At 38.9% G+C, this 27,121-nt stretch overlaps 1 protein-coding gene across 6 annotated transcripts in view; it reads left to right on the top strand.

The window, feature by feature from the left end:
* The window catches only part of SLC24A2 (solute carrier family 24 member 2), a 113,787-nt gene that overhangs the window by 63,476 nt on the left and 23,190 nt on the right, over window positions 1-27,121 (top strand). For 5 of the 6 annotated variants that reach the window (XM_048931677.1, XM_048931679.1, XM_048931678.1 and 2 more), the window contains exons 5-7: window positions 12,101-12,151; window positions 20,200-20,295; window positions 22,395-22,483. In XM_048931677.1, coding sequence (XP_048787634.1) covers window positions 12,101-12,151; window positions 20,200-20,295; window positions 22,395-22,483 — 236 coding nt within the window. The remainder of the gene's footprint in view (window positions 1-12,100; window positions 12,152-20,199; window positions 20,296-22,394; window positions 22,484-27,121) is intronic. The other variant, XM_048931682.1, reaches the window with a different exon arrangement.

Genomic DNA, 27,121 nt, shown 5'->3' with positions numbered 1-27,121 from the left:
GCTGACAGAGCAGAAGTACCATCTAAGCCCTCTTAGTGGTAGCGTGTTATAGGATGTATAAACAGATGACATGATTATTTAAGGTCAGCTTGGCCTACACAGTGTTATTTTTACATTATCGTGTGATGTAATATAGAAAACCAATTCATGCTCTTTACTTCTGAGTAATTCATTTGTATATTCACAACCAAATTCTGCTTTAACAGAGAGCCTCTGGAAAATGGTTGTAAGCTGGAGAATATTAAAAGATAGATAAATGAGTTTAAGAAGTTTTTACTTTCTATAAGATACAGATGAACAGTGGTCAGGATATAAAATTCTACACTTGTGGACTTGTTTTTCACTCTGTTTCCATCAAGTGTGCTTTTACCATGACTTGTGCATGTCTTGTTGAAGACAATATTAAAACTTGGAGAGCAGAGAGTTGCAAATTATTCAGCCCACCTCTAACAGATGAATAAGATCTGAGATCAGTGGGAGTCACTGGATGTTTGGAACATTGCATTCAGGCAGATGTGCAGACATGCTGCAGATATAACAACCTAAGACAAGAGAGGCTTCTCCTTGGTCTCAGTTTAAAGCTTCTAAGAAGATAAGAGATCAGGTTCTTTAACAGGTGCACGTGTAGGTTATTCATTAGCTATATATCAGCTTTAAACCTCATTGTTCATTACAAATATGACATATCCATATGACAAATCCATATGACATTCATTTCTGTTTGCTTTTGTCTTGTTAAAGGTATAATGACCTTGGTAGAGATCATTTCCTGGAGATTAAGATTAATGATTGCCTTTGCATCAGGCTATCATCTACTCCCAGCCAGTCAATAATCCCCAGGAAATCCTGTGCCAAATTTGTTTCTGCTTAAGTGCTGCTCTGGCAGTCATTTATTCACCCAGTAGCAACCTGGACTGTTCATAACAGCATTACTCATTTGAATAAGGACTGCATCATCAGATCAGCTGTTCTGATCAAACCCCAATCCAAAATCCAAGCAACTCAAACATAAACCACAACATTCCTTTATCATTTGTGGAGGTACCTCTGTCTGAGTCTTGGTATTGAGATGGGTTATGATTGGTTTCTTGGGTTATGTACGGGTAGGATTTACTAACAACTTTTTTTTTTTTTTTTTTTTTTTAATTGGGAGACAGCTTTAGTTTTGCATGGAGGAAAATCCTGGAAAGTATTTTATGGTCAGTAGCTCTATGTCAAGGTGCAGAGCAGTGCCCCAAGGGATTAGTCTTGGGACCAGTGCTCTTCAACATATTTATCAGTGATTTAGATAGAAGAGTGCACAGTCAGAAAGATGATACCAAGCTTAGCAGTGCATTTGATATGACAAAAGGAAAGGATGCCATCCAAAGGAGCCTTGACAGACTTGAGATTTGGGCCCACATGGAGCGAATGAGGTTCAAGAAGGCCAAGTGCAAGGTGCTGCACTTGTGTTGGGAAAATCATGGACTTGTGTGCAGTTTTGGGGAAGAACTCATTGAGAGTAGCCCTACAGAGAACTTTGGGATTCTTGTGGATTAAATTAAAAGAGGGGAGATTTAAGTTTGATATTAGGAGGGAATCTTTTATTCAGAGAGTAGTGAGGCACTGGCAAAGGCTGCCCAGAGAAGCTGTGTGTGTCTCATTCATGAAGACATTCAAGACCAGGTTGGATGGTGCCGTGGGTAGCCTGATCTGATGGGTGGCAGCTCTGCCCACAGCAGTGGGGTTGAGACTGAGGGTTTTTATGGTCCCTTCCAACCCAAACCATTCTATGATTCTATGATTTTTCTGTGAAGTGTCTACCATGTTATTCTACTATGAATAGAAAGCCTACTATCTCCCTACATTTCCCTACAGTCTGTATCTTACACAACTTGCTCAACACAGAAAGGTTAGAGGGAAGACTGGGATTTCTCTGCATTTGTGGAACCACTGGTTCTTATTGCTGTTGCTTTAAAGACCTATACCTTCAGGACCTTGGAAGCTGCTATAGGTGGTCTGTTAAAAAGGGAACGTACAGCTGGTGAAGTGGGGATTCAGAAAGCAACTGCAGCCTGAGGCTATGTTGCTTTTCTTGCACTGAGTTAGCAAGTGACAAGCTTACCATGCCACTTTTCAGTCCTCTGATAGGCTGCCACAGACCAACAAAATGTCTTCCTTGGCATGGGAGGATTTAGCTAGATACTGACTCCCTTGCTATTGTGTGACAAGGATATAACTCATATGCAAATTACATTCTCTGTATGAAAATGAGTGTGATATAAATCTCTGCCATAGCTCAGTCCCCAGTCATAGATACATAACTTTGGCAATTCTCTCCTATTCCTTTCTTTGGACATAATTCCAAAATGGAAAACTACAGGATGTACTTCTGCAGAAAAGTTCTTGTTTGTCTTATATGCTTTGCTTTTTTAAACATAAATATGATGCAAGTTTCTGGTGAGGGAAGTAACCTTCTGTTACATAAATCTGACATTTCTGTCAATTCCGTCAGTGAATGCAGAAAAACAGTCTACTGTCACTTTCTGCTCTGACAAAGGAAAAGCAGCAACCTGAATTCATGCTTCTCAGGAAAATAAAGAAAACAATTATCAGAATTTTTGATGCAGTAGTGAATTATTACTAATTACGCTCTATATCCTGTTGTGTTCCTAAATAGTGGTCTTAATAATTTCTCAGCTTTTCCTTTCACCTTAAGCTATTTTGCTTAATTTGCTGCTGTTATCTGTGTTCTTTTCTGAGACGTGATGGAAAATGTCACAGGTTGTCAAAGGTTGGGTAGCTTTTCACTTGACTATCACCCAGTAGAATTCCAGATTTGTCTCCTTTTGCAAAAACCTTGTGCTGTAGTTCTTCCATTGTTCTTGGTACCCAACTGGGTATGTCACTTTAATAGCTAAAGCTGTTTATTTGTTATGCCTTCAGAAGAAAAAAGGCCAGGCAGCACATTTTCCACCTGCTTGTGGGCTCTTCTCAACTTTTTGAAGTTACCTGAGTACTTCCAGTCTCCTCAGTTCTAGCATGTAAATGTTGCAGGATTGCAGTGCATTTCTCAGCACTATGGCAAAGATAAAAGAATTATTTTTTTGTGGCTTCTAACCTCAACAGCATTTTAGATAACATTAAAAAAAAGTGCAAATATGGGCAAAATTAACAAAAATTACTATGTATGATTCTCTAGTTTAGATCCTTCATCGTTCTTGAGTGTCCTTTAGTCATAGCTGTGGGCTTCAAAAGGAGCTCAGTATCCTTCCTGCACACTTGTTCTCACCCAGCTTGGAAAAGTTCTTGCTTCCTATAGCATGCCATAGAAAAACAGCCTCCTGAGCAGAAAAACATGAGATTTCTGGCTTCCCCTTCTGCTGAAGAGTGAAGTGCTTGCAAGGGATTTCTGCCAAAGAAGATGGGGGCTCTCAGCCAGGCTCACACACAAATTGATAGTACTTAGTTAGAGTTGAGTTTATCTCATCTTGTGGAACCTCAGTCTGATTTGAAAAAAGGAAAACAATGTATAGGGCAATGAGGCTCACCTTCGGAGTAGAGTTTAATATCTTACACAGGCAGATACCAATGCCCTTTGTGCAGATATCTTTCAAAAAATCTTTTTTTAGATTTCATTTTGATTGGAGGGAAGTTCTTTAATTCACCACTACTCTGCTTAGATAGGATTGCCCAGGACTGAGTCCTGTAAAGGACTGTCTGCACAGATGGATACCCCACATTCATTCTGGGTTACATATTGCAGTGTTTGACCACCACCAAATTTTGTGTTCAAATGGAATTTTCTCATGTTTATTTTGTGCCAGTTCACTCTTTCTCTGTCAGTGGGTTCTTCCAAGAAGACTCTCCTGCTCCATTCTTTCCCTCCCACCTGGTACTTAGGTTTATGGATAAGATCTCTGAGCCTTGCCACCTCCAGGCTAAGCATCAAAGTACTTCATCATCTCTGCAGACAATTAGTGGACTCACTCTAGTCACCCTTCTGCATTGGGGAACCCAGCTTGCGACCCTATGCACAGATGCACCTCACCGGTGCTGAGTGGAGGGGAAAGGTTCTTCCCTCGTCCTTCTGTGGTTCTCAAACAAATGCAGCCCAGCATAATATTAGTCTTCTTTGTTGCTAGCACATTGCTAGCTTGGCTTTCAGTGGTATGGTTCTTGGCACAGCCATTAGTGATGAGAAACATCTCTCCCTAGTGAGGCCTTCTTTCCTTTTTCTTTACTTTTCAGCTATGACAGAGACCATAGAAATTTAGGTACATGATGAGGTTACGTGGTCAATGTAGATGAGATTAGTATTTTTACAGATATTTCCATCATCAAACTGATATCAAAAGCTGTAGGTAAAACTCCCCATACTGCCAGTGCAAGTAACCACATAGGTAAAGCTGAAATCATGAATTATGGATAGCTAAGGGCAGGTCTATGTCAATAAACAAAGGTGCTATATATGGTATATTAGATAGCCTTGTTAATCCCTTGTCAGAATGTTGAGAGAGAAGTAGCTGTTTCCCCTAGGAAATCACAAGATTTTACTTTAGATGAAAATGTCTTTCCTTTCTGATAGCTCTCTTTTCCCTACTTTTATTAATTTACCATTCCCACACTGGTAAAGGTCCTGAATTTCTGACATAAGAAGCATAGGTCACATTTAAAATCCATATTCTTCCGTGTAGGTAGCAAAGTCTGAATAATGGAAGTTTTCTGGTGCCTTCTTATAATTTATTTTTGATTTGAAATATATCCCTTGTTTTGTGGTAAATGCTAGATTTCTCAACAACTTATTTCTATATGTCATGTTTTATTCTTTTAACTAGAACCCACTCAAGCTGCTTGCTGCAAGCGAAATTCTTGTCTCACATCCCATGGTGTTTTCCAGTGAGGCTCTGTTCTTCAGAAAGCATATTCTTCATGGGAGTCCCTACAGAGCATGAAAAGAAGGCATGAATATTTAAGTGCAGGCATTATCCCCGGGCAGGGTACAGCTGTCCTGTCTATGCAATTCCATGCTTAATAGCATTAGCTTCATTTTAAGTTTCTTCCTGAATCTGAATTTTCTTGTTAAAAATATTAACAACAAAGAACATGAATTTGTATTCATTTATAAGCCTATATAGATCAGGGTGTAATAGTAGTTAAAAGGGAATTTCTCTTTAGTGGGAAGGTGGAAGTTTTCCTTTGCTTCAGTTAGCTTATGGTAGATTACTACATCCTCAACAACAACAACAACAAAAGATCTGGATTTTTTAACGAGACTGTGAGAGGAGTGTACACTGCCCATGCATTATTCTCCTCATCTGAAAACATGAAAACCAGAAGAGCAATTCATTGCAGCTGGAGTCAAATGTGTCCAGCACACCACAATGCCACGTCTCAAAGACAAGAGGTAAAACCCTCTCACCTTTAGAATCAGTGGCAAAACTTCCAATATTATTAGTCTTCATGAGCAAGTCTTCATGTCTGCATTTGAGAAGTGCATTTGAATCAATATTATATTAGAAAATTCTTTCAAAGGAAATATTGGGCAGTTATATTTGGCCCAGGCAGGGGCAGCTCTGTCAGTGTACTGGTTGTCCTTAGATCGTTACTATGTTCTCCAGAAGGTATGGCACCTGTCTTCATTGAGTTTGTTGGCAGATGCCACAAAGGCAACGCATGAATGAAAGAAGATTGGAAAGGAAACAAAGCCATCAGGAACAAGCCACTTGATGCCTTTCTTAAATTAAAAAAAAAAACAAAACCCTCACCTAAAAGTATCAGAAGCACATTCTGACACACAACAGTCATTGAAATAACTTTCTGTTACTTTTAAATGTTAATTAGAAGCCACTGATCACCTCTTCAAAAATATTTTCTCGTTTTAACTTCTGTCAGTTAAAACTCCTTTGGTCCTCTGACAAACTTCCTTCTGGCACCATAAGATCTGCTGGATAGTGTGGTGTGTTAAGAGCTCTGGGATTTCAGCCTTCATTTTAAATGGTGCACTAGGAGCAAAGTAACAGACAGATTTTGCTTTTGGCCATGCTTCTGAGCTGCCCAGAGCTCTACTGATAAGATTGTATACATTTTTATTTATGTTTCTACTCACATTGCAATTACATACAATTGCAGTAAACTAATTGTAATAAAACCAGACATCTCTAACAAGATTATTTTCAGGACAAAATCACCTACAGTAAAAAACAAGGTAAGGACACGTAAGGAGAAAAAACAGGAATAGAAACTTGTAATCAGAAGACAAGATGAAGGTTGATCATATTTCTTTATAGAGGCTAGAGACAGTGTTACATTATTTTGTTATTATGCAGTATGATGTCTACTACTCAAGAAACCGAATATCAAATAGAGGTATCAACATAAGATTTTGCCTTATCATCTTCATTTAAAATATTTATTTGCTTAGGAGTGTTAATAAAACAACTATTAGATATAATTCTGAAATGTGTGCAATTATTATTATTTACTGTATTACTCAGATCCAGAAGAGATCCATTTATATTTAACATTACACCATCTCAACGGCATGCCCTCTTTTTGCAAGAACTTCCAGCTTGAAAGTCTACAAGTGAAAATGTAGGCTATAGCACTGAATTATAAATGGCATAGTTTAGATTATCTGGAGGCAGTAGGAAATTTTTTTAACCATTTATAACATCTGCTTTCTCTAGTGGCAGTACATGCTAACACCTAGAGCAGTTCCAGTCTATCCTATATAGAAGATAAAGTAGCCAGTAAGGAAGCTAAGAGGTTTATGTAGTACATAGAAGATTGGAGTCAAATTAAAATTGAGATTCAGTTAAAGTAGTTTTTTTTTAAAGGAAATCTTTCTTTTCAAAAATTGCAATGTGTGATACTTGTAATTGGTGGATTGTTGTATTTTACCTTAAATTGTCTTTATAAACATGTAACATTAATCTCGGCTAGATACTTTACATGCTTCTAGTATCAGGACTCCTTTGTTCCTAGTCCAATATCACTGATGAAAAAAATGAGATATTGATTTAAATTTAGATTGCATAGCCATTGCAATGTATTTAGCAAAACTTCAGAAGTGGCCTTTTTATGTTTAGAGCTGGCTCTGGTTATCTAATTGAATTTCCTAGATTGAATTTTCAGGTCCATGACAGCTAGGAAAAGCAATAGAAAAGGTCAGGAAAAGACAACCTCCTTCTTGATATAATAACATGAATTTCTCTTAGCCCTGTGGCCTAACTCCTCAGCTTTCTTTGAAAAAAAGTATGTAATAAAAGAAGATGCTGTAAAACGTGGCAACAGTAAGCACAAATCAGAAGTCTTATTAGAGAGGTTTAAAGGGTTTAAGAAAGGCTTAACCATCCTTCCAAAAGGAAATTTCTAAGATGGCTGTTCACAAAAAGCCATCCAGAATGTAACTAAGGAAAAAATCATCATGATAAATGTTGAAGACTTCATAAAGAACAGTAAAGCAGGCAAAAAAGACAACCTTAAAATTGCTTCTAAACATGAAATTAAACAAAAACCATCTGCTTATAGTCCATGAAGCCCATCAGTCTGTAGTATTCAGAACCTGCAGTGCTGAGAGTGCAGGGAGCAGTAGTCACTAGTTGTGAATCCTCTGTAGTCTCTCTTGCTGGGACGCTGGTTCTGTGGTTTTCTTTCTTGCTCATTCTGTCCCACTTAGAAAGAGAAGACAAACCCACATGAGATTTGTCTCAGTGAAAGAGATGAGTAAATATTGATTTTTTTAATTTATTTATTTTTTTTTTGGTGCAGACATCACCCATTTATCCTAATGAGTATATTTTGAGTACATAGGATGAAAATCTGGCCTGGTCCAACTAGTGGCATATTCAGTTCATATACAATTTCCCTTTTCCATATGCCCACTTGTACACAGTAGAACACAGAAGAATGAGGGTGAGGGTGGATGATCAAAGTGAAGTCCTTGTTACATCCTCAGGTGGGCTCTCGTGAACTTGCTGGCTCATCTTCAGAGACAGATGTGCAGCTCTTGTACAAAAATGTACTTCTGCCTCCAATACTTGGTTAGGCTTTGTGTTTACAGTATTTTAGATAATCATTTGCCTGTTTTTAAGTTGCAGTTCTTGGCCACAAGCTCGTTCTTGATGTCATCAGCTTTGAGCCCTTACTCTCTCATTTCACTTCTCACACTATCTTTTGTACTCAGCCTATTGAATTTATGAGTTTGTGTTTGAAACAACTGAAAAGATCTGTGTTTTTCATGTGTTTGTTCCTGAAGCCTAACAGTTCCCTGTCAGACAAAGTTGCCACTGATGTCGATTAAGTATTAAGCCTTGATGCCTTTATGTTTTGAGATACAACAGTGAAACTGCACTAAACATTGAGAGGATTATCATCAGTGCTTTCCCCTTAGCACTTCTGCTTAGAATAAAAGAAATGTCAATTTTGAATCATTGTAATTACCTTGAAGATGTGTGAAATGAATCTTTTGCAAAAGTATATTTTTATGGGAAGTGCAAGTCTTATGCTTGGTTAAGAAACTCACAATGCATTACTTTGTTCTGAGAATCTGAATTCATATTTTTCATGAAGAGGTACACACCTATAGGTTGCTATCTTTAGAGTAGCTGTGTGTTCTCTGAGTATTCTTAGAATCTCTAGGCGGGGCTAATTTCAGATGTAACTAGGGACACCTGCAATATCTGAGATTTTTGTGGCAGGAGATCAAATTGTTCTGGAACTCTGGTTTTCCTTCCATGGGAGCCCGCAGCACTGCACTACAGTAGCAGAAATAAGTATTTCACCACAGATGGTACTTATGAGCATTGAAAATAATTAGGTATATTGTTTGGAATTGCAATCAGTGTGCTACCACTGAGTAACAATATTCTTCTGTTTACTTTGGTACTGTGTGGCAACTACAGTAGAACCACTTAGTAGTAGTTGTACTATATGCAATAGGGAACAATAGGTAATAAGGTAAGTGTTGTCATAGTAAGTGTTGACACAGGAATGTCAAACAGGATTACTAGAAGCCCCCTGTTTTCTCCCAGTGTAAAAATATGCAGAAAGGAATGAATTAATTCATTGATTCTGTCAATGTTGAGAATCAGTTGTTAATCTGCATCCCTGCATCCTTTTCGTTTTATGCAGCCAGCGGGAATGCTTGTACTGGCTGGCAGCCAGTCTTTCTGCTGTGCTCTCCCTATGGGAACCACATAGCATGTTCATGAAGCTGGACTTCTCCAATTGTAGTAATGTAGGATTTATTTTATATCTTTTCAAGCACTTTTTATCTTGGCATTTCAGATTTTCAGGACCATTTAAAATAAGTTTACTTTAAAAGCAGAAAACTTTCCCACTTCCAGTATTTTTTAAGTACTTCAATTGAGTTTGAGCTTACTTACAGCCATACTGAACAGAATCTTATTACAGCAGCAAAATTTGCTTTATAGCAGTAGCTGGTAGGTTAGAGGCTGACTTGTAAAGGCAGATGTTTGGTGTTGTTAAGCAGCACTGACTTTGTGGATTTCAAGCAATCTTGAAATCCAGAAAATAATTCATGCAAATATGCAGCTACAGTTTGCAGCATCATTACTATGTGCATTGCAGTCAGTGGACCGTTGATCATATACAGTGTTCTTTTCTGCACACAGGACTAAAAAGCTCTAAAGAGCATAATCTCACCAGCAAGATTAGATTTTTCCTGGAAATAATTTTCATAGCTGCAAGAATTAGCCTAGTTTAATCCTTGTTGTGTTGAGTATTGCCTGGAATGTAATTATTGTCAGCATCATGTACTCATGCCTCTCTATTCCTTTTCTTTGGTTTTGTAACGTCAGAGTCTCTGTTTTACTTTCTTATTTGCCTTGTATTTCTCAATTCAGATGGGAATCAGACTGATCTAAACCAGATTGCAAGTGTGTCAGGTGCCCTGCCCTTCTGCTGCTGCTTTTATTCCTTCTGAAAGTGTAGCACAACTCACTGTTATTGTCACCATTGTCTGAAACCTCTTCTGCTTCAGCCATGAAATCAGAGGCCTCGCATTATCTTTCTGTTTGTTCTTCAGTTTGTTACCATGGTACAACTTTCTTCTCAACTTTGTCCTTCGTCATCTGCATTCTTACTTTTCATTTCTCCATGAGTTTCTGCACTCTCTCTCTGGCAGTGTTGTCTCCTGCATGTACTCCCATTTCTCTGATTACTCTTAGGCTCCTTTTGGCATCTGTCTTCCACTCTCATTCTTCCCCAGCAGACACCTTACCCAAGGTCTTAGCAAGCCTGATCACAGACATGACAGGGCAAAGATCAATGAAAATAAGTTTAAACAGAAGTGCTGTCCCTGCAGTCAGTGGACATGGAGCCTCAATTAAACAGCACACGTGGTCCCAAATGCTCTGTGCAGGAAAGTCCATATTGAAGATATTGGGAGCTCTCCCAGGGTAAAGAACTCAAATCTTTAGGGCTAAAATCGAGACGATTGCAGAATCGATTCCTTTATGTAATTGTAGTTACAAAGAATATGTTTCAAGAATAAGAACAGTGTTACAAAGCAATGTATGTATTGTATACTATTATAAAACAGTATATTAAATTATTTATTTAATGACATTTTTTTTCCCTTAACAAAGACTTAAAGTAAATTCAGTGGTCATACTTATGTGCAGATAACAGACAGCATTGTACAAGCAGGAGTGTGCCAATATTTGTAATTGGTTTTATTAAAGTATGTCCATGAAGCAATCCTTACAATAAATCACAGTTCATTTAAAAATGTAGCACTGTATTATCCAGTTACACAGCTTTTGTCTTTGCACTGAGTTAAATGTTTTTTTGGGAAATTTAGGTATCCAAGAATAGATTAAAAATTAGGGTCTTTCAAAGTATCAGCCTTATGCATCATCACGTTATTTTACAGTTAAGAAGTAATGGCCAGACCTCCAGTGAATTCACTTATGTGGAAAAATACTGAGAGATCGTGAGGTGCATCAGCTAAAAGCAAAATAAATGGCCAGCATTTTGTAGTTAATTTCTTAAGCAGTTTCATAAACATGAAGAGGGAGTGTTTCCAAAGAAAACTTCACTATTGAGCTGTTTAGTATCCATTTTGTATGATTACACTCTATCAAAAGGTTGGATGTTCAGAATCTAAATTGTAAAATTTTTCATGAAATTAGCAACCGAAATCATCCATAAATTCCTCAACAGATTGCTTAAAAATTCTTCCTTGTGCTTATTATTCCTGTCCTTTTTGCAGAAAGTTGACACCAATACTAAATGTTGAATTTATATGTATGCAAAACTTAAAGAAAAAAATGACATTTTCACTCAGAAATGAGGTGTAAAGCAAAATCTGTAATTAAAAAAAAAAAAAAAGACTGTATCACACAGAAAAATAAACACAGCCCTAAAGATCTAGAGCTCTCTGCATTGCTTTTGCTCTGCCCTGAGAGTGTATAATAATTCATTCTATTAAGATCGAGTTAATGGTTTAATGAATTTAGGTCTCATAACCCCCAGTAAAGTGAGTAAATACATCTTTTCTGACTTCACGAATGAGAAGAGTGGTCAAGTTAAGCAACCCCTTTGTAACAAGCCATCAAGTCAGAACAGTGTGTGTGAGACGGTATTACACACAATTTCTGACATTATGTTTTTTGTATGTTTTGGACATGTAGGTATTTGTGTGTATGGCCTGAGACCTGTTAAATAGTTTAGTTTTCAAAGATCCTGCTGATCTAGTCCTGTCAAGGATGATTATGTACTCCCAAATATAGGGACACCTTGGTAATATATAGGGACAATAATATAGTATAGGGACAATAATATAATACATAGGGACAATAATGATATAGGGACAAGTTGGTAATCACCTTGACAAGGTTGAATTGTAGATTTCTGCGCTTCTTCTAACACGCTCTCACAAGTTGCTCTTCTAAAATGAAAATTTCATTTCATTCACCTAAAAGTGAAATTTCAGGGGGGTGGAAAGGCGCTTCCATTTCTGTAATCTATGTGTCACTGTCCTGCAGAATTTTTCTCATTAACCACTGTTGATATGAAGCACATGCAAAAACATGTACATTTCTTGACTGTCTGCTGGTTCCTTATCTTTGTGTCTTTTACTGTGATGTTGTAGAGCTTGGATCATATGGAAACCTAAAATATTATGACACAATGACTGAAGAAGGTAAGAAATACTTTAGAATTGTTTGTATCAGCTTCTTTCGAAGGCTTTTCAGTGTTTACTTTTTATTTCATTTTTCTTTGTTCTGTTTTCAGTTTCTCCATTTTTGAATGATTCCTTTTTGCATGACCTCATTGACAGTGCAATAAGCTTTGGTTCTTTTTTTCTGGTTTTTATTTTCAACTTTTCAGTTTTGCTACTTTCAGATAAGGAAATACAGCTAAAAAAGAATGTACATGCAAAACCACACTGATAAGTTACGTATTGCAGTATAGTATGAATTATAAATGCTCATTTTGTAATATTTTACAGTGCCTTCAGGAAGATTGTTTATGGATATTGAAATCACTTGGCTAAACCTCTCGGCTTGAGAAAAATTATGTACTGATTTCAGTTTACTGTATTACTCAAAAGTAATGAATGACTTCTAAAAACTAGGCATGAGTATTTGTGGAAAATTAATTGCATGCTTAATTGCAGTGCAGAAGGTATTCAACTTAAAATCCTGATTCTAACAATACAGGAAGGAAGTAATTAGGGTCTAAATCAGGGCTCACTGAAATCTGGGGGAGTTCTTCGGCTAATAAAAAGCATTACAGTTTACTATATTTATTCAGGAGTGCAGTTCCTTAGTTTCTCCCACATTTTCAGTCCGAATTCATCAGCATTTCTGTAATTCAAAATTTTCCAGGCCTGAGTCCTGAGTTCTATAAGATCGAGGTTGTTGTCCAACTCTTTGACTAGGATGCCTGGCAGATGTTGTGAATGCTCAGATAAGTAGTTAGTGGCCTATCTGAGGAGAGAAATAAGGTTGAGATCTGTTGAAAGGTTAACTAACTATCCCTACTTATTTTTAATGCTGAACATAAAAGGTGAAGAGCTTATTTTCTCTGTATTTATACACACGGTCATATTCAAGTTTAGATTATAGTTTAGGTTGATCTTGATATTAAAAAGGTTTATAGAAAACCTTCAATACAGACTTACTCTTGGTCGCGATTGGTAACTTTTGACTGCTTCTCATTTTCTGTGTGTACTGCTGCTGCTCAAACAAGTCCATATTATTCTGGGGCCATCTACGAAAGATGGTTCCTTCTATCATTGACAGATGCTGGTTTCTTCTGGAGCAGGCATGACCATCAACTTGTAGGGCAGCCCAGTAGCACCACCCTTAATTGCACAGATTCACTGTCTGATTCACAGGGTTGGTTCCAATATAAGAGATAATTCTTGACAGGAGATTTTACCTGGCAAACATCAGTCTCTGTGTTGTGTAAGAACACTTCTGAAGGACCCTAAAGTGCCTGAAATAAGTAGTCAGCAGAAGCAATTAAGATAGGGCTACCAGAAATAAAGCTTTTGCAGTATGTCTCATCTCCAGTCAAGCTGTGAATGTCATTTCTTGTTCTAGCCTCAGAGTTGGATATGTTAAAGTTCTAATATTTTATTCCGTAGTATTAAACCTGCCATTTCAAAAGCAATTTCTGCATAAGTTGTCTTCGGTTTTTTATAAATCCTATTATGTTAGTTAAATATAGCTACTTGTGGGAAAATATCCTTGCAAGTATGCTATGTATAATATATGTACTTATTATTACTGTGCCTACACTGAAGTAATGCTATTAATATTCAATGTCACCTCAGAAAGCCCTCCTCATGAATAAACAAAGAGCATGCTGTAGCAGTAGCTAAAATCCAGTAGCAAAAATCTTCCAGTAACAAAAAGGAGGGAAGCTCTTTGTCTGAAGAAGTATTAACACTGACAAGAGCCTATGATACAATTTAGCTTAAACACAACTGTCACCATCATTTTCATATCTTTCATAAAGCAATAATGAACAGAATACCTTAGAAGCTGCAATTAGATCAACGTGCGTTATATTTTCAGTTCTCTATTTGAATATTCAGAAGTGGGAATTGCTTGTCTCCAAAAGGGAGACGGATACTTGCCCAGGAGCTGGCGGGACTTGTAGAGAGGGCTTTAAACTAGATAGGAAGGGGGAGGGGGATAAAGCCAGGCCTGCTAGAGAGCAGCCTGGGGAAGTGGTAGTGGGATTAGGTGAGAGGCGAGGGGCTCAGCTGAGGTGCGTCTACACTAATGCACGCAGCATGGGCAACAAACAAGAAAAGTTGGAAGCCATTGTGCAGCAGGCAAACTATGACCTAGTTGCCATAACGGAAACGTGGTGGGATTGCTCCCATGATTGGAGTGCTGCAATGGATGGCTATAAACTCTTCAGGAAAGATAGGCAAGGAAGGCAGGGTGGCGGTGTAGCTCTCTACGTTAGGGAATGCTTTTACGCTACTGAGATTATGACTGGGGACGATAACGTTGAATCCCTATGGGTAAAGATCAGAGGAAGGGCTGACAAGACAGGCACCCTGGTGGGCGTCTGTTATAGACCCCCAAATCAAGATGAAGAAACAGACGAGGTATTCTATAAGCAGCTGGCACAAGCTGCACAGTCGCCTGCCTTTGTCCTCATGGGGGACTTTAACTTCCCTGACGTATGCTGGGAGTACAGCACAGCACAGAGGAAGCAGTCTAGGAGGTTTCTGGAATGCGTAGAGGACAACTTCCTGATACAGCTGGTCGGAGAGCCCACGAGAGGAACTGCCCCACTAGACCTGCTGTTCACAAACAGGGAAGGTTTGGTGGGAGATGTGGAGGTTGGAGGCTGTCTTGGACAGAGTGATCATGAAATGATAGACTTCGTGATTCACGGTGGAGCCTGGAGGGGGAATAGTAATACTGCTACCTTGGACTTCAGGAGGGCGGACTTTGAATTGTTCAGGGGACTAATAGGGGGAGTCCCCTGGCATTCAGTCTTAGCGAGCAAAGGGGTCCAAGAGAGCTGGTTGCTCTTCAAGAAGGAAGTCTTAAGGGCGCAGGAGCAGGCAGTCCCCCTGAGCTGCAAAATGAGCCGGCGGGGAAGAAGACCGGCGTGGATGAATAGGGAGCTATTCTTGAGGCTCCGGGAGAAAAAGAGAATCTACCGCCTGTGGAAAGAGGGACAGGCCACTCAAAATGAATACAGGGAAGTTGTTAGGATGTGTAGAGGTGAAATCAGAAAGGCAAAAGCCCAGCTTGAATTTAACCTAGCCGCTGGTGTGAAAAGGAATAAGAAACTCTTTTATAAATACATTAACAGTAAGAGGAGGACAAAGGAGAATATCCACTCTTTGCTGGATGAGGCTGGGAATGTGACCACTGAGGATAAGGAAAAGGCGGAGGTTCTGAATGCCTTCTTTACGTCTGTCTTTAAAAGTCAGACCAGTTATCCTCAGGATACCCCTCTCTCTGACCTGGTAATCTTGGCCGGGGAGCACACTAACCCCTCTGTGATTCTGAAAGAAACAGTCAGAGACCTACTGCTCCAGCTGGACTGTCACAAGTCGATGGGGCCAGATGAGATCCACCCGAGAGTGCTGAGGGAACTGGTGGAGGTGATAGCCAAGCCGCTTTCCATCATCTGTCAGCGCTCCTTGTTGACTGGTGAGGTCCCAGAGGACTGGAGGCTTGCCAATGTGACTCCCATTAACAAGAAAGGTCGTAAGGAGGATCCGGGGAACTACAGGCCTGTCAGCCTGACCTCGGTGCCAGGGAAGGTTATGGAGCAGATCGTCTTGAGGGAGATCATGCGGCATGTGCAGGGTGACCAGGGGATCAGGCCTAGCCAGCATGGGTTCATGAAGGGCAGGTCCTGTTTGACCAACCTGATCTCCTTCTATGATCTAGTGACCCATCTGGTGGATGAAGGAAAGGCTGTTGATGTGGTCTACCTAGACTTCAGCAAAGCCTTTGACACTGTCTCCCACAGCATTCTCCTGCAGAAGCTGGCAGCCAGAGGCTTGGATGGGTACACTCTTGGCTGGGTACACTCTTGGCTGGGTAAGGAGCTGGCTGGAGGGCCGGGCACAGAGAGTGGTGGTGAATGGAGTCAAATCCAGCTGGCGACCGGTCGTGAGTGGTGTTCCGCAGGGGTCGGTGCTGGGGCCTGTCCTCTTCAATATCTTTATTGATGACCTGGATGAGGGCATCGAGTGCACCCTCAGTAAATTCGCAGGTGACACCAAATTGGCTGGAAGTGTGGATCTGCCTGGGGGTAGCGAGGCCCTACAGAGGGATCTGGACAGGCTGGAGAGCTGGGCTGGAGCCAATGGGATGAGTTTCAACAAGGCCAAATGCCGGGTCCTGCACTTCGGCCACAACAACCCCAGGCGACGCTACAGGCTTGGGGCGGTGTGGCTGGAGGACTGCGTAGAGGAAATGGACCTGGGGGTATTGATTGATGCTCGGCTGAACATGAGCCGACAGTGTGCCCAGGTGGCCAAGAAGGCCAATGGCATCCTGGCTTGCATCAGAAACAGTGTTGCAAGCAGGAGCAGAGAGGTGATTGTTCCCCTATATTCAGCACTCGTCAGGCCGCACCTCGAGTACTGTGTCCAGTTTTGGGCCTCTCACTGCAAGAAAGATATTGAGGCCCTGGAACGTGTTCAAAGAAGGGCAACGAAGCTGGTGAGGGGTCTGGAACACAGGCCATATGAGGAGAGGCTGAAGGAGCTGGGAATGTTCAGCCTGGAGAAGAGGAGGCTCAGGGGAGACCTTATTGCTCTCTATAACTTCCTGAAGGGAGGTTGTAGTGAGCTGGGGGTCGGCCTCTTCTCTTGTGTCATTAGTGATAGGACCAGGGGGAATGGTTTCAAGCTACACCAGGGAAGATTCAGGCTGGACATGAGGAAGTATTACTTTTCAGAAAGGGTGGTCAGGCACTGGAATGGACTGCCCAGGGAGGTGGTGGAGTCACCGAGCCTGGGGGTGTTCAAGGAAAGGCTGGATGTTGTGTTGAGGGACATGGTTTAGTGGGAGCTATTGGGAATAGGTGAATGGTTGGACTGGGTGATCTTTTAGGTCTTTTCCAACCTTAGTGATTCTATGATTCTATGATAAGTATAATCCCTACACACTCCACATCACACTTATTTTCATCATCCCTTTCACGCTTTATTTTCTTTTTTTTTTCTCCTTGAATTAGGTTTTTATACATCTTCTGCAATAAGTTAGACACAGAAACATGTAAAACCAGTTGCAGATTTCTAGTTTTTTCTAATGTCGTACAACCTTACCCCGGGACCTCCAAGCCCTGAGTGGAGAGAGGCAGCAGATTTTTCGTCCTCTGGTGGAGAAGCAGAGGCACATCTATTTTTGTAGGCAAAGGTGACAGGTGGCAATAGAAGATACAGCCAGAGGGCCTCTGGGCTCCATGTTTCTGAAACTGATCTCCATTTTATTTGCTTCTGTTTGGTCAGAAATTTATATTAATTGCTGATTAATCAATTGCCCAACTTAAAGAAGTGATAGACCATACCGGATGGGAAAAAACCCTTGCAGTAGTCCTGTGCTGTAAAGTAACCTCAACCAACAGCCTAGGACTTGACAAAACTACATTTATTTTCAGGTGGCACTTCTGCAGCAATTTACAGTTCAAGCTGAAATCACATGAGATGAATTTCCACAACTGATCAATTGCCACCCCTCAGATGTGTTCCACAACCAGGCACCACCAGGACTGGAATGCACAGTTCTGACTGCTCAGCAGCCACAGATTTGGTGTCTTCTGGTACATGAAAGCTTAGCTGTGGTGCTGGTTGTACATAGATGTAGTAGATTGTGTTTGACCTGAGACTGAGAAGTAGACAAATTGTAAAGTCTTAAATTTTTAGACAAGTGAATTTCTGAAGATAAATTACTTTTCTGTAAAATCAGAGGCTTCTCATGCAAGGAATCTGTAGTCTGTAATTTAGATTGTAGTCCAAGGATTGCATTTTTTTAATATATTCATGATCAGCAAGAAAATCTCTTCCTTCTGATGCCAGCTGGAGTTACTCATGCAGATCAAGGTGTATGTATTACACAATACTGATTTGTTTGCATATATTCAAATATAAACAATTTAGTCTTAAGCTACCTTCTTTGCTAATCATCTGGCCTTGATCTCTTGTTCTTTCAGAGCTATTCTTTCTAAACTAAGAACTGTAACATTTGTCAGAGTTCAGCAAATCTAGATTAAATAAGTATTTTCTGGAACGAATATCCTATTTCAGGTCTGTGCTGTCAAATATTTTTATCAATCTAAACACTCGTGAAACCAATTGCTGTGAAAACTATGCTTGGGTATAAAAACCTACAGCATATAGGAAATACACACTTCTAGCTTCTCCTAGAACAATAATGACAGCATTGAATTCCTGTGGGTTATTTTAATGACACCAGGAGTTGAGAGAAAAAAGACATGCAAGATCTGTGCCTAAGTCAAAATCTGTGGGGCTTTCTGAAATTTCCTGGGGTGGTTCTTTATCCATGTGGGTCTGTCCTTCCCCTTTGCTGAACAAGGTCTGATTTGGTTTGTTTGAAACTTATAGACAAAAAGGGAAGGCAAATGGAAAAGGGAGTCATAGGCCTGTGTTCTTTTACTTTGCTCTGTCTTCAGACAGACTGGTGGTACTTTTTTTACAGCAATGAAGCTTCAGTTCAGGAGCTTTCGGTACTTGATTTTATGTCTTTTAATCATCTCCTCCCGCTGTTTAGTTACCTACACTGAGCATGATATGCTAATGAAAAGATAGGGGCTGCTGGAAAGATAATACTGCTTGTTAGGACTTGGTGATGTTTTAATTCTTTCCAAGTGATTTGTTGTTGATGTGAGAATTCCACTTCCAAGTGAATGGTAACTGCTAGTCCCTATGTACTGTGCATAAGTTTCTGCACATGTGAAGGCTTTAATACATGCATTTGAACATATTTCTTGTGATGGTGTAGTTTCTGATAATCTTTGATTTGTGAGAAGGGAAGAGAGGATTTCTTTCTTAACCAACGATTGTTTCTTTTATGTCTTTTATTTTAACCTGGAAACAGTGATCTGTTTCTGTTATCCAGCTACCTGTGTTCATCCATGACCAGTAGTATTTTGCATTGCTAATGAATTATGTGATTCCACTGAAATGTATTTTGACCTTAAGCCTGCTGTCTTTTTTAGTTCAGTGTTTTTTGTTGATTTTAGTGTTTCAGCTTTTAGTGTTGATTTTCACTGTTTCAGCTATTTTCAGTGGAATTTTAAACTGGAGATGAATAGCTAAAAACTGCAAGACCTCTATTTAATAATGCTATATACTTTAGTCAACAACTTATACTTTAAAAAAGAGAAAAGAAGTCCTATAAAGCAAAACCAATGAGAATGCAATAGAGAAGGACATACAGCATCTGTCTACAACACATGTGCTATGATAAGCTATCCAAAGAGCTCTTACATAGACAGATCAACTAAAGTGGAGGAAGGAGTGAATTTGTTTTGCTTAAGTTTGCCTACTTTGACATTGCCTAGTATGAATGTATCATTTGGAAACACTGATCAATGAAGAGCAATAGGACTTGGGACTTTCTCTTAGGAGGAGATGAGTTGCCCTGAAGGCAGCTGTATAGTTAACCTCATGGGAGACAACATGGTGAGATGGAAGTTTTCCTTTGAGAAGCTGGCATGGATATAATTTGTTCTGAAGATTTCATCTTTCCTATCTGAAGTATCAGTAGAATTTATGGGGGCATACTGAGTGCAAAGTGACAAGATTGACCACACCCACAATAATGTGGTGTATGGGTTCATCATAAATTCTGTGTTACTGTGCTACTAGCTGAGACCTGAAACTGTGTGTATTTGTTCATAATATCCATATTCATCTGTATTCATATTCTCTTTAGCATCAGATCCTACACCAGTAGTTTTTTAGGTGGAACTTTACTGACTGCTTCAGAAGAAACGTTGGATTCCATTTTTTGTTCTACTTCTTGCAGAGTTCGCAAAACGGGAAGGAAAAAAAAACAACAAACAAACAAAAAAGCGTTAGTAAGAACATCAGATAGTGTTTAATAGCGTTTGCTTTTGGGGAGGGATGGAAATGGATTATTAGCAGTGATTTTTGGATCCTAAGCTATGGCAAACAAACTTTGCCTCTCAAAATATCTGCATCTGAATAATAATAATGCTTTCTTTTAGGAAAATTCAAAGAGAGGGCCTCAATTCTACATAAGATCGCCAAAAAGAAGTGCCAGGTAGAAGACAGTGAAAGGCAGAATGGAGCTGCTAATCATGGTGAGTGCAGCCATGCAGATCTGTTGTGTGTTCTTGAGACTGTTTTTCACTGTTTCATTTTGCTTGTAAATCGTTAGAGGTTAATTCCTCTATTGCTTCGTTTTTACTGTCTTGCTAAACATATTCTGATTCCCTATAGAAAAGAGAATGAAATCTGAAGATAGTACAGGAGTTAAGTGCAAGATGAGAAGGTCTGATTTGCAGGTAGAAAGCCTCCTAGGAGGATTGAAGAGATAAATGCAGTACTGATTTTGGACAAGTGAGGAACTGGCAGAAATAAAGATGCAAAACTTACCTGTCAAAATTCAGTGAGTTTATTGAGTTGTGAAAGGTTGACGCAGGGGCAGATTGCTGCTGTTGTTGTTCTCTGTAATCTGCTTGTTCAACCCATAGGTCTAAAGAGAGTATTGACCAGTATGACTAAGCTCTGTGGTTTCTCCATGTCTGCGTTACTGAACCACTTGCACAAGTAGAGGACAGCAACACAATTACAGTTAGCTCAGCCCCAGTGCAGTGTTGTTAAAGGAAAAGTTTTTTTAATCAGTTCTGCAAAATAAACACCATCCCCACAATCCGAACAGATAACTGAGGTAGTCTCAGGTGATTTATAGCATTACCAGCTCGTTTCTTAGTGGTGCTTTGCCCTGTTGTTCCATGTACTGAATCCAGCCATACATGCATATTTTACCTATCCAGAGGAAACAGTGTTCACCAGTTCTCATTTTATGGAGCTCTAAAAGTTTTCTAGAGAGTAAGTGAAACCTGTCAGAAATTTCACACAAGTAGCTTCTATGTTACAGAGTGATGGGTATAGTCTCTGTAGAACAAGAACCACTGCTCTAGGATTATATGTGTTCTATGTAGTACACCCCCTGCCTCAAAGAGAAACAACCTTCCTATTTAAGATTTTATTTGTGAATCTACTAGTTGTTGAAAGTCATTTAAGCCCATCTGTATTAATTGTATGGAATTAGCTCACAGTGGCTTTTCACTGAGGGCAAGAATTTGTCTTTTACTTCAAAAGTTCCTATACCAAAAGGAAATCCATATTATCCTTTGTCTAGCATGGCATATTCTCTGCATTAGAAAACCATATGCAAATGTGTCTGATAAAAGCTGAATCATTTTCTCTAATGATACTTTTCCTGACCTCGTGCTATGTTTAGACAAAATTTACTTCCTCAGTCAAGCAACTGAATGGGACACAGTTGATAAACCATAATGCTGAGTGTGGGGTTAAGAAATACTGAAATAATTAAAGACAGTCTTGGCACTCAGCTTTGGCTGTGATCTCGGATTTTTAATTTAGAGGAATTTCTGGGTAGCAGTAATGTAACTTGACAGCTGTATTTACTTACGTTCATAAGAGCGTACCATAATGCACGATGAACTTGTATAAGACATTTCTTATTGCTATTCCCCATTACTTCAAATTGTCCAAGGAATTTTTGGCCATTGACATTTTCATCTGGCACATACCGAAAGCGGTGATAGCTGTTTGGAGAATTCCAAGATAGACTAAGTCAGAAAAAAATTTGAATAAATGTTCTGTCAGAAACTGAAGGCCCAGTTTTATTCCTTTAATCCCTTTTACAGTTTTGCACAAGGGCAATAGGATTCTGTTTTAAAGGTCATCCATTCATTCTTATCCTGTATTTTTGAAGAAGAAGGAACTTTATTACAGTTTGGAAGTAACTTTCGAAACTGCAGAGGTTAGTGTGTTACAGAAGTTATTTCTTCTTGAAAGCAGCCCCTCACTTGCATTCTTCAATGTGTAGAACATTATATATTGTAGTTTACCTGAAATGTTATGCTCAGTTTAGCATAAGGAGCGTGCAGTATTGCAAAGAATGTACATTTTTCTAGAACACAGTTCCCACTACGATGGCTTCTTCAAACACAAGTTTGCTACTTATAAGAAATTGATTCAAAATGTGGTCAAACAAAAGCCAGGATTTTGGTCTCTCTCTTTTTAAGGTTTGTCCACCGTCAGTATTTGATGATTTCAACAGACTAAATACGTGACTGCAGTTTCACTAATAGATTTGGTTTTTAATACTGTGTTGTTTTCTTGCTCTTATTTACGGATAATACCACAGAGAAAGGTGCAAAAGTGGAAGTTGCAGTAACACCACCAAGCGATTCAGGACCAGTGCAGAATGGAATTGCCCATAATGTTGATGAGGAGGTTGGTGCTTTTTTAATTCTGATTTTTGTTTTTATATCAGTAAATATATTGCATGCTTGATTCTGCTTTTCACTGAAAAGATGCCTCTTAGGAGCAAAAAGTTGCAAATAGGAAGTCTACAATAAATACAACCTTCATTTATTACTGAACACAATATATTACATTGTGGTTTGCTATATGTAAGAACTGAAGTCTGTTTGCACACGTATCTCTTGTGCCCAGTGCCCTTCCATGTCAGATAAGATAGTAGTCTAAAATGTATTCTTTTAGGAAATGTGTTTGTGCTCATCAGATAGCATGTTCACATCGTAGCGAGTGGAAATCGCTTCTCTGATTATGATGATATTGCACAGAACCTGTTCTCTTACGAAGGGAGCTTGTCACACTGTGCTTCATAGGATAGTTAAAAAGTAGGTGAAAACTAGGAGCTGAATGCAAGTGTGCCAACTTTTCCACTCTGCCTTCTGTTATCTTGAGGCATACAAAATTAAGTTTTAATATGGTATCGTAGTGTTTCTGTGACTCTTCTTGTATATGGTTAAAATCTAGGTAGGAAGAAATGAAACATTTAAATTGAGTTCTTTTAGCATGTAAATTTAAAAGTAACTTTGCAATTCTATGTAACTCACACTGTGTCTGAAATGGCTATATGAATGAGCTGGTTTCTCTCTGAAGTCAGCTGTAATTTTCAGGTGTAGCTGACTGACAAAATAGGCCTTCCCATGGTCTTTCATAATGACTTAATTTTTTAAAATGTCACTAGTCTGACCTACAACCCAAGTAGGCAAACAAGTAGAAAAAAGTGGTGAATTGATTTTGCTAAACTTGAACACTGCTTTTAGGCTGAACCAGCCAAACCTACACAGAGAAAGAAAGTCTTATTAAAAATAGTCTGTGACATAGAATTTGGTATAATTATTTTGTTTATATGTACTGACATAAGAAAGTTGCTTTAAAGGTGCTGAAAAGAGGTTTATCCCGTAGTATGATCTTCCCCATAATACTAATGAAGTGAACTGTCTTGCATTTACGAACAGAAAAATCTTGCAAAAAATGCAAGGCCTCTGTTTTGTTTTGGATCGTGCAAGGCTTAGGATTCAATATTTTAGCTGTTTTCACTTGCTTTATGTTTGACAAAAATTTTGTCCAAATTCATTCTGCCTTGTTCATGGCTAGAATATCACTGTGGATAAAATTCTTTCCTAGAAAGGTTCTGCAAGCCATAGGGAAAAAAAAAAAAGAAAAATGATGTCCAAATAACAGTATTTGTTTATTTCTGTTGGCTACTTTCTAAACACTGTTATCCTTTACAAATGGTATAATTTAACTGGAACATAAATATATCTGGATTATGTTATCCACATCCATGGTGTCCACCTTTGTGCCTCTGTCTGCAAGACTGAAATAAAAGAATGAGTCTTTGGGAAAAGTGTTTTCTTTACAAAGCTAGAGGTGGAGTAATGACATGATGGTTATGGCCAACAAGAGGGGTTAGTGCACTGCATCAGGCGAGAAGGCTTTTTAATTCTTTACTGTTTGAAGATAATTTTGGTCTTTGAGAATAGAAATGGAGAACCAGGATCTGTCCATAGAGATGGATGGTTTTTTATTTCCTGAGTAATTGAGTAATGATAATGAGTCTGCCATAGATAGGAGAACTTAGTAGAACATTAAATTACATTTTTGTTGATATAAGCTGTACAGACTGACATACCGCTTAAAAGATCCGTATTATCCTAATAGAACATTACTCATAAGTAAAAGAGTTGGGTAAAATCTGTGGCATAAAGAATCTCAGCAGTCCACTTATATTCCTCATTAATGCTCATCATTTTAGGGTAAACTAGGTCATTTAACTTCAGCAAAATACATAATAAAATCTAAAGCAGTGTGGTTTTCCAAGTTCTGTTCACAAAGGCCAGTAAAGGATAGCATAGCCTGGTGTAACCTGTTTGGAAAAATAGTTTGTGTGATGTACGGTAACTCTGATAGACTCTGAGAGTGCTCAGTAGCTTAAGAAGGAAATTGATCTTGCCCTGCCACATTTTTTGTACTGAAACCGCTCAGTGAAAACAAAGAAGGAAGAGTAATCTTAAGCAATCATATTTCACAGCAGTGTCCTTATGCTATCGTTTGGCATTGTAATGAAGTGGTTCCTGAGCTTGTTCAGAAATCAGCAAGGTCAGGCAGCCTCGTCCTTCAAGATAAAGTTTTCAATCTCAAACAACTTCAGGATAAGGAGGGAAGATTATTGTAGGAGTACATTACTCAGCAATGCTTTCTTCCTTTTCCTCCCATCTCCATTTAGATATTTTAAAATTTTGATGAGGGAGGCTTTTTAATTTTTTTGTTAATTTCAGCAAGTAAGTATTAGGTTGCTCTGAAAATGGACTGTGCTGTATCAGAGGTGGGATACATTGTTTATCACTGTTAAAATGACAAGATGGAGCAAGTGGTGAAGCTTGTAACTGATGGAGGAGTGATTCTGCATTTTTAGCTCCATCAATCTGAAAGAAAGGATTTAAAGTATCTGCTATTGCAGAAGAAAATAGCAGTCTCCTAATAACATTCTGAGATGGCTCATGCTGGATCCCTCCCAAGTGGCCTTTCTAATTTTGTCCTCTTCCAGTGATAACCTGACAGTTGCTTCTATCTCAGTCTGCTTCTCTAACTGATATGTTGGAACTTATTTTGTAATTTGAGTATATGCAATGGAATTCTGAAAAAGTTGTAATAAAAATAGTCTACTCATTCATGCTATGTGTGTAACAAACAAATATTGATCTCTGTGATACTTAGGTCCCTGCTTCACTGAGAGGCTCCCTGGCTAATCCCTCCTGTACAGGGAGCTTTCCTCAATTCATTGCCTAGGTTTTTGTGCACAGTTTCCTGGTACACCAGGAGTGTGGCTTCACCCTGAAGCTAACACTTGCTTTTTCTTGATGAACAGTATATCTAATTTCTTTATTTCTAAATGAACAACTCTGGAACATGGCGTTACTAATGTTTTCAGTGATTCAGAAGTCTGTCTAAACAAACTTATGAACCACTTATGAATCATTGAGATACTTGAAGTTAATAAAATGCAGCGGATCTTAAGCAAGCAGTTTAAGAACAGAAAGGGAGAGAGAAAAGAAAAAGAAAAAAAAAGACAATACAAAAGTAAAAGTCAGGAGACACAAAGCAAAGAAAAACAAGATCCTCATCTACTTCCACTGACATCTAAAGGAAGTGTGCTTCCTGTAGAGGAAGAACATTCAACCAAAGCTTGGTGAAATGTGAAGTCTGAATGTTCCTCATACATTTCATCCTCTGGCTGCTTTTATAGGTGTTCATCACTTCAGGAAGCAGGTAGGGAAAAAAAAAAAAGAGAAGTACAAACTTGGTACTCTTCCCTTTCTTTCTACTTAGTATATTGACCTCATAGAGTCTAAAAGGATTAGTACTGGTTATAGAGTTATGGAGTTATAGACAACAACGGAATCACACAAAGCAGCATTCAAAAGACCTTGTTATTTGATGAAGATTAGAATTAAAGGAGGGGAAATGGGTCATTACACTGCTGGGACTTTTTTCTACCTTTTCCAAACTTTATGCAGACGCTGCGTAACCCTAGGAAGTGGCATATCTTCAAAGACAATGGTATTAATGCTGAAAGCACCTTTTATCAGGGAAATAATACTGAAGGCATGGGATAGTGTGCCAGCTAGACCCTGACAATAGTTTATTTTCTGTCTTCCTCAAGAACTAGCTTATTACAGCTCAGTCTTGACTAACAAATACTCTTGAATTTTGATCTTTTTGTACAAACATTCACCATTTTACCCTGAGAATGTCATTTTCTTCTGGTTTGGTAGTACAATTAATTCTGATGGCATGAATTTTTTGAAGCAAAAGAAATTCTGTGGTTTCTGAATTTGGAAATGCAATATAAGATTTACTTCTCTGCAGTCTGCTTTTTGTGTATACCCAAATACATGGTTCATAAGTGTTTGTTTGTTTAGACAGACTTCTGAATCACTGAAAACATTAGTAACTCCATGTTCCAGAGATGTTCATTTAGAACTAAAGAGATTAGATATGCTGTCCTTCTAGAAGAACCAGTCTGCAAATATGTGTCTGGGGAAAAAATACTGTCCTGAAAACTGTGGGCTAGGCTATGGGTGTTTCCACACAGTATGTCATTGAGTATTCCTGAAACATGTTTGTACTGAGGGATCTACAAGGTTTATATAGGGTTCTAATAATTTATCCCCTACTGTCAAGTTCTGTTATGGTTATCATCCTTTTTCTCTCTTGCAAACAAACACAGCCCAAATCCACTGATTCCAGGAAATTCGTTTCTGGTCTTGCTAGCATAAGCTTTTGCTCAACAAGGAGAACTCTATTTTGCAGCTTCTTTCAGGAATTTAGAATGGCTTTTCAGAAAATGTCCACAGGAATTCAATCATTTGTCCAGACAACAATACTCATGAAATATCACTCCCATTGAAAGCAACAGCAGATCTCCTATACTTTGATAAAACCAGGATCACGCCAGGGGGCAGGAGGGACAGAAGTTTGTGGTCTCTTTCCCAGCCCATCAGGGAACAATACCTCCTTCCATCGTAAAACCTGCAATACATTCCTGCTTCATTT

Source organism: Lagopus muta, chromosome Z (genome assembly GCF_023343835.1).
Source record: "Lagopus muta isolate bLagMut1 chromosome Z, bLagMut1 primary, whole genome shotgun sequence".
NCBI lineage: Eukaryota > Metazoa > Chordata > Aves > Galliformes > Phasianidae > Lagopus > Lagopus muta.
Note: the sequence above shows the minus strand (reverse complement) of the source record. Positions and strands in the feature narration are given on the sequence as shown.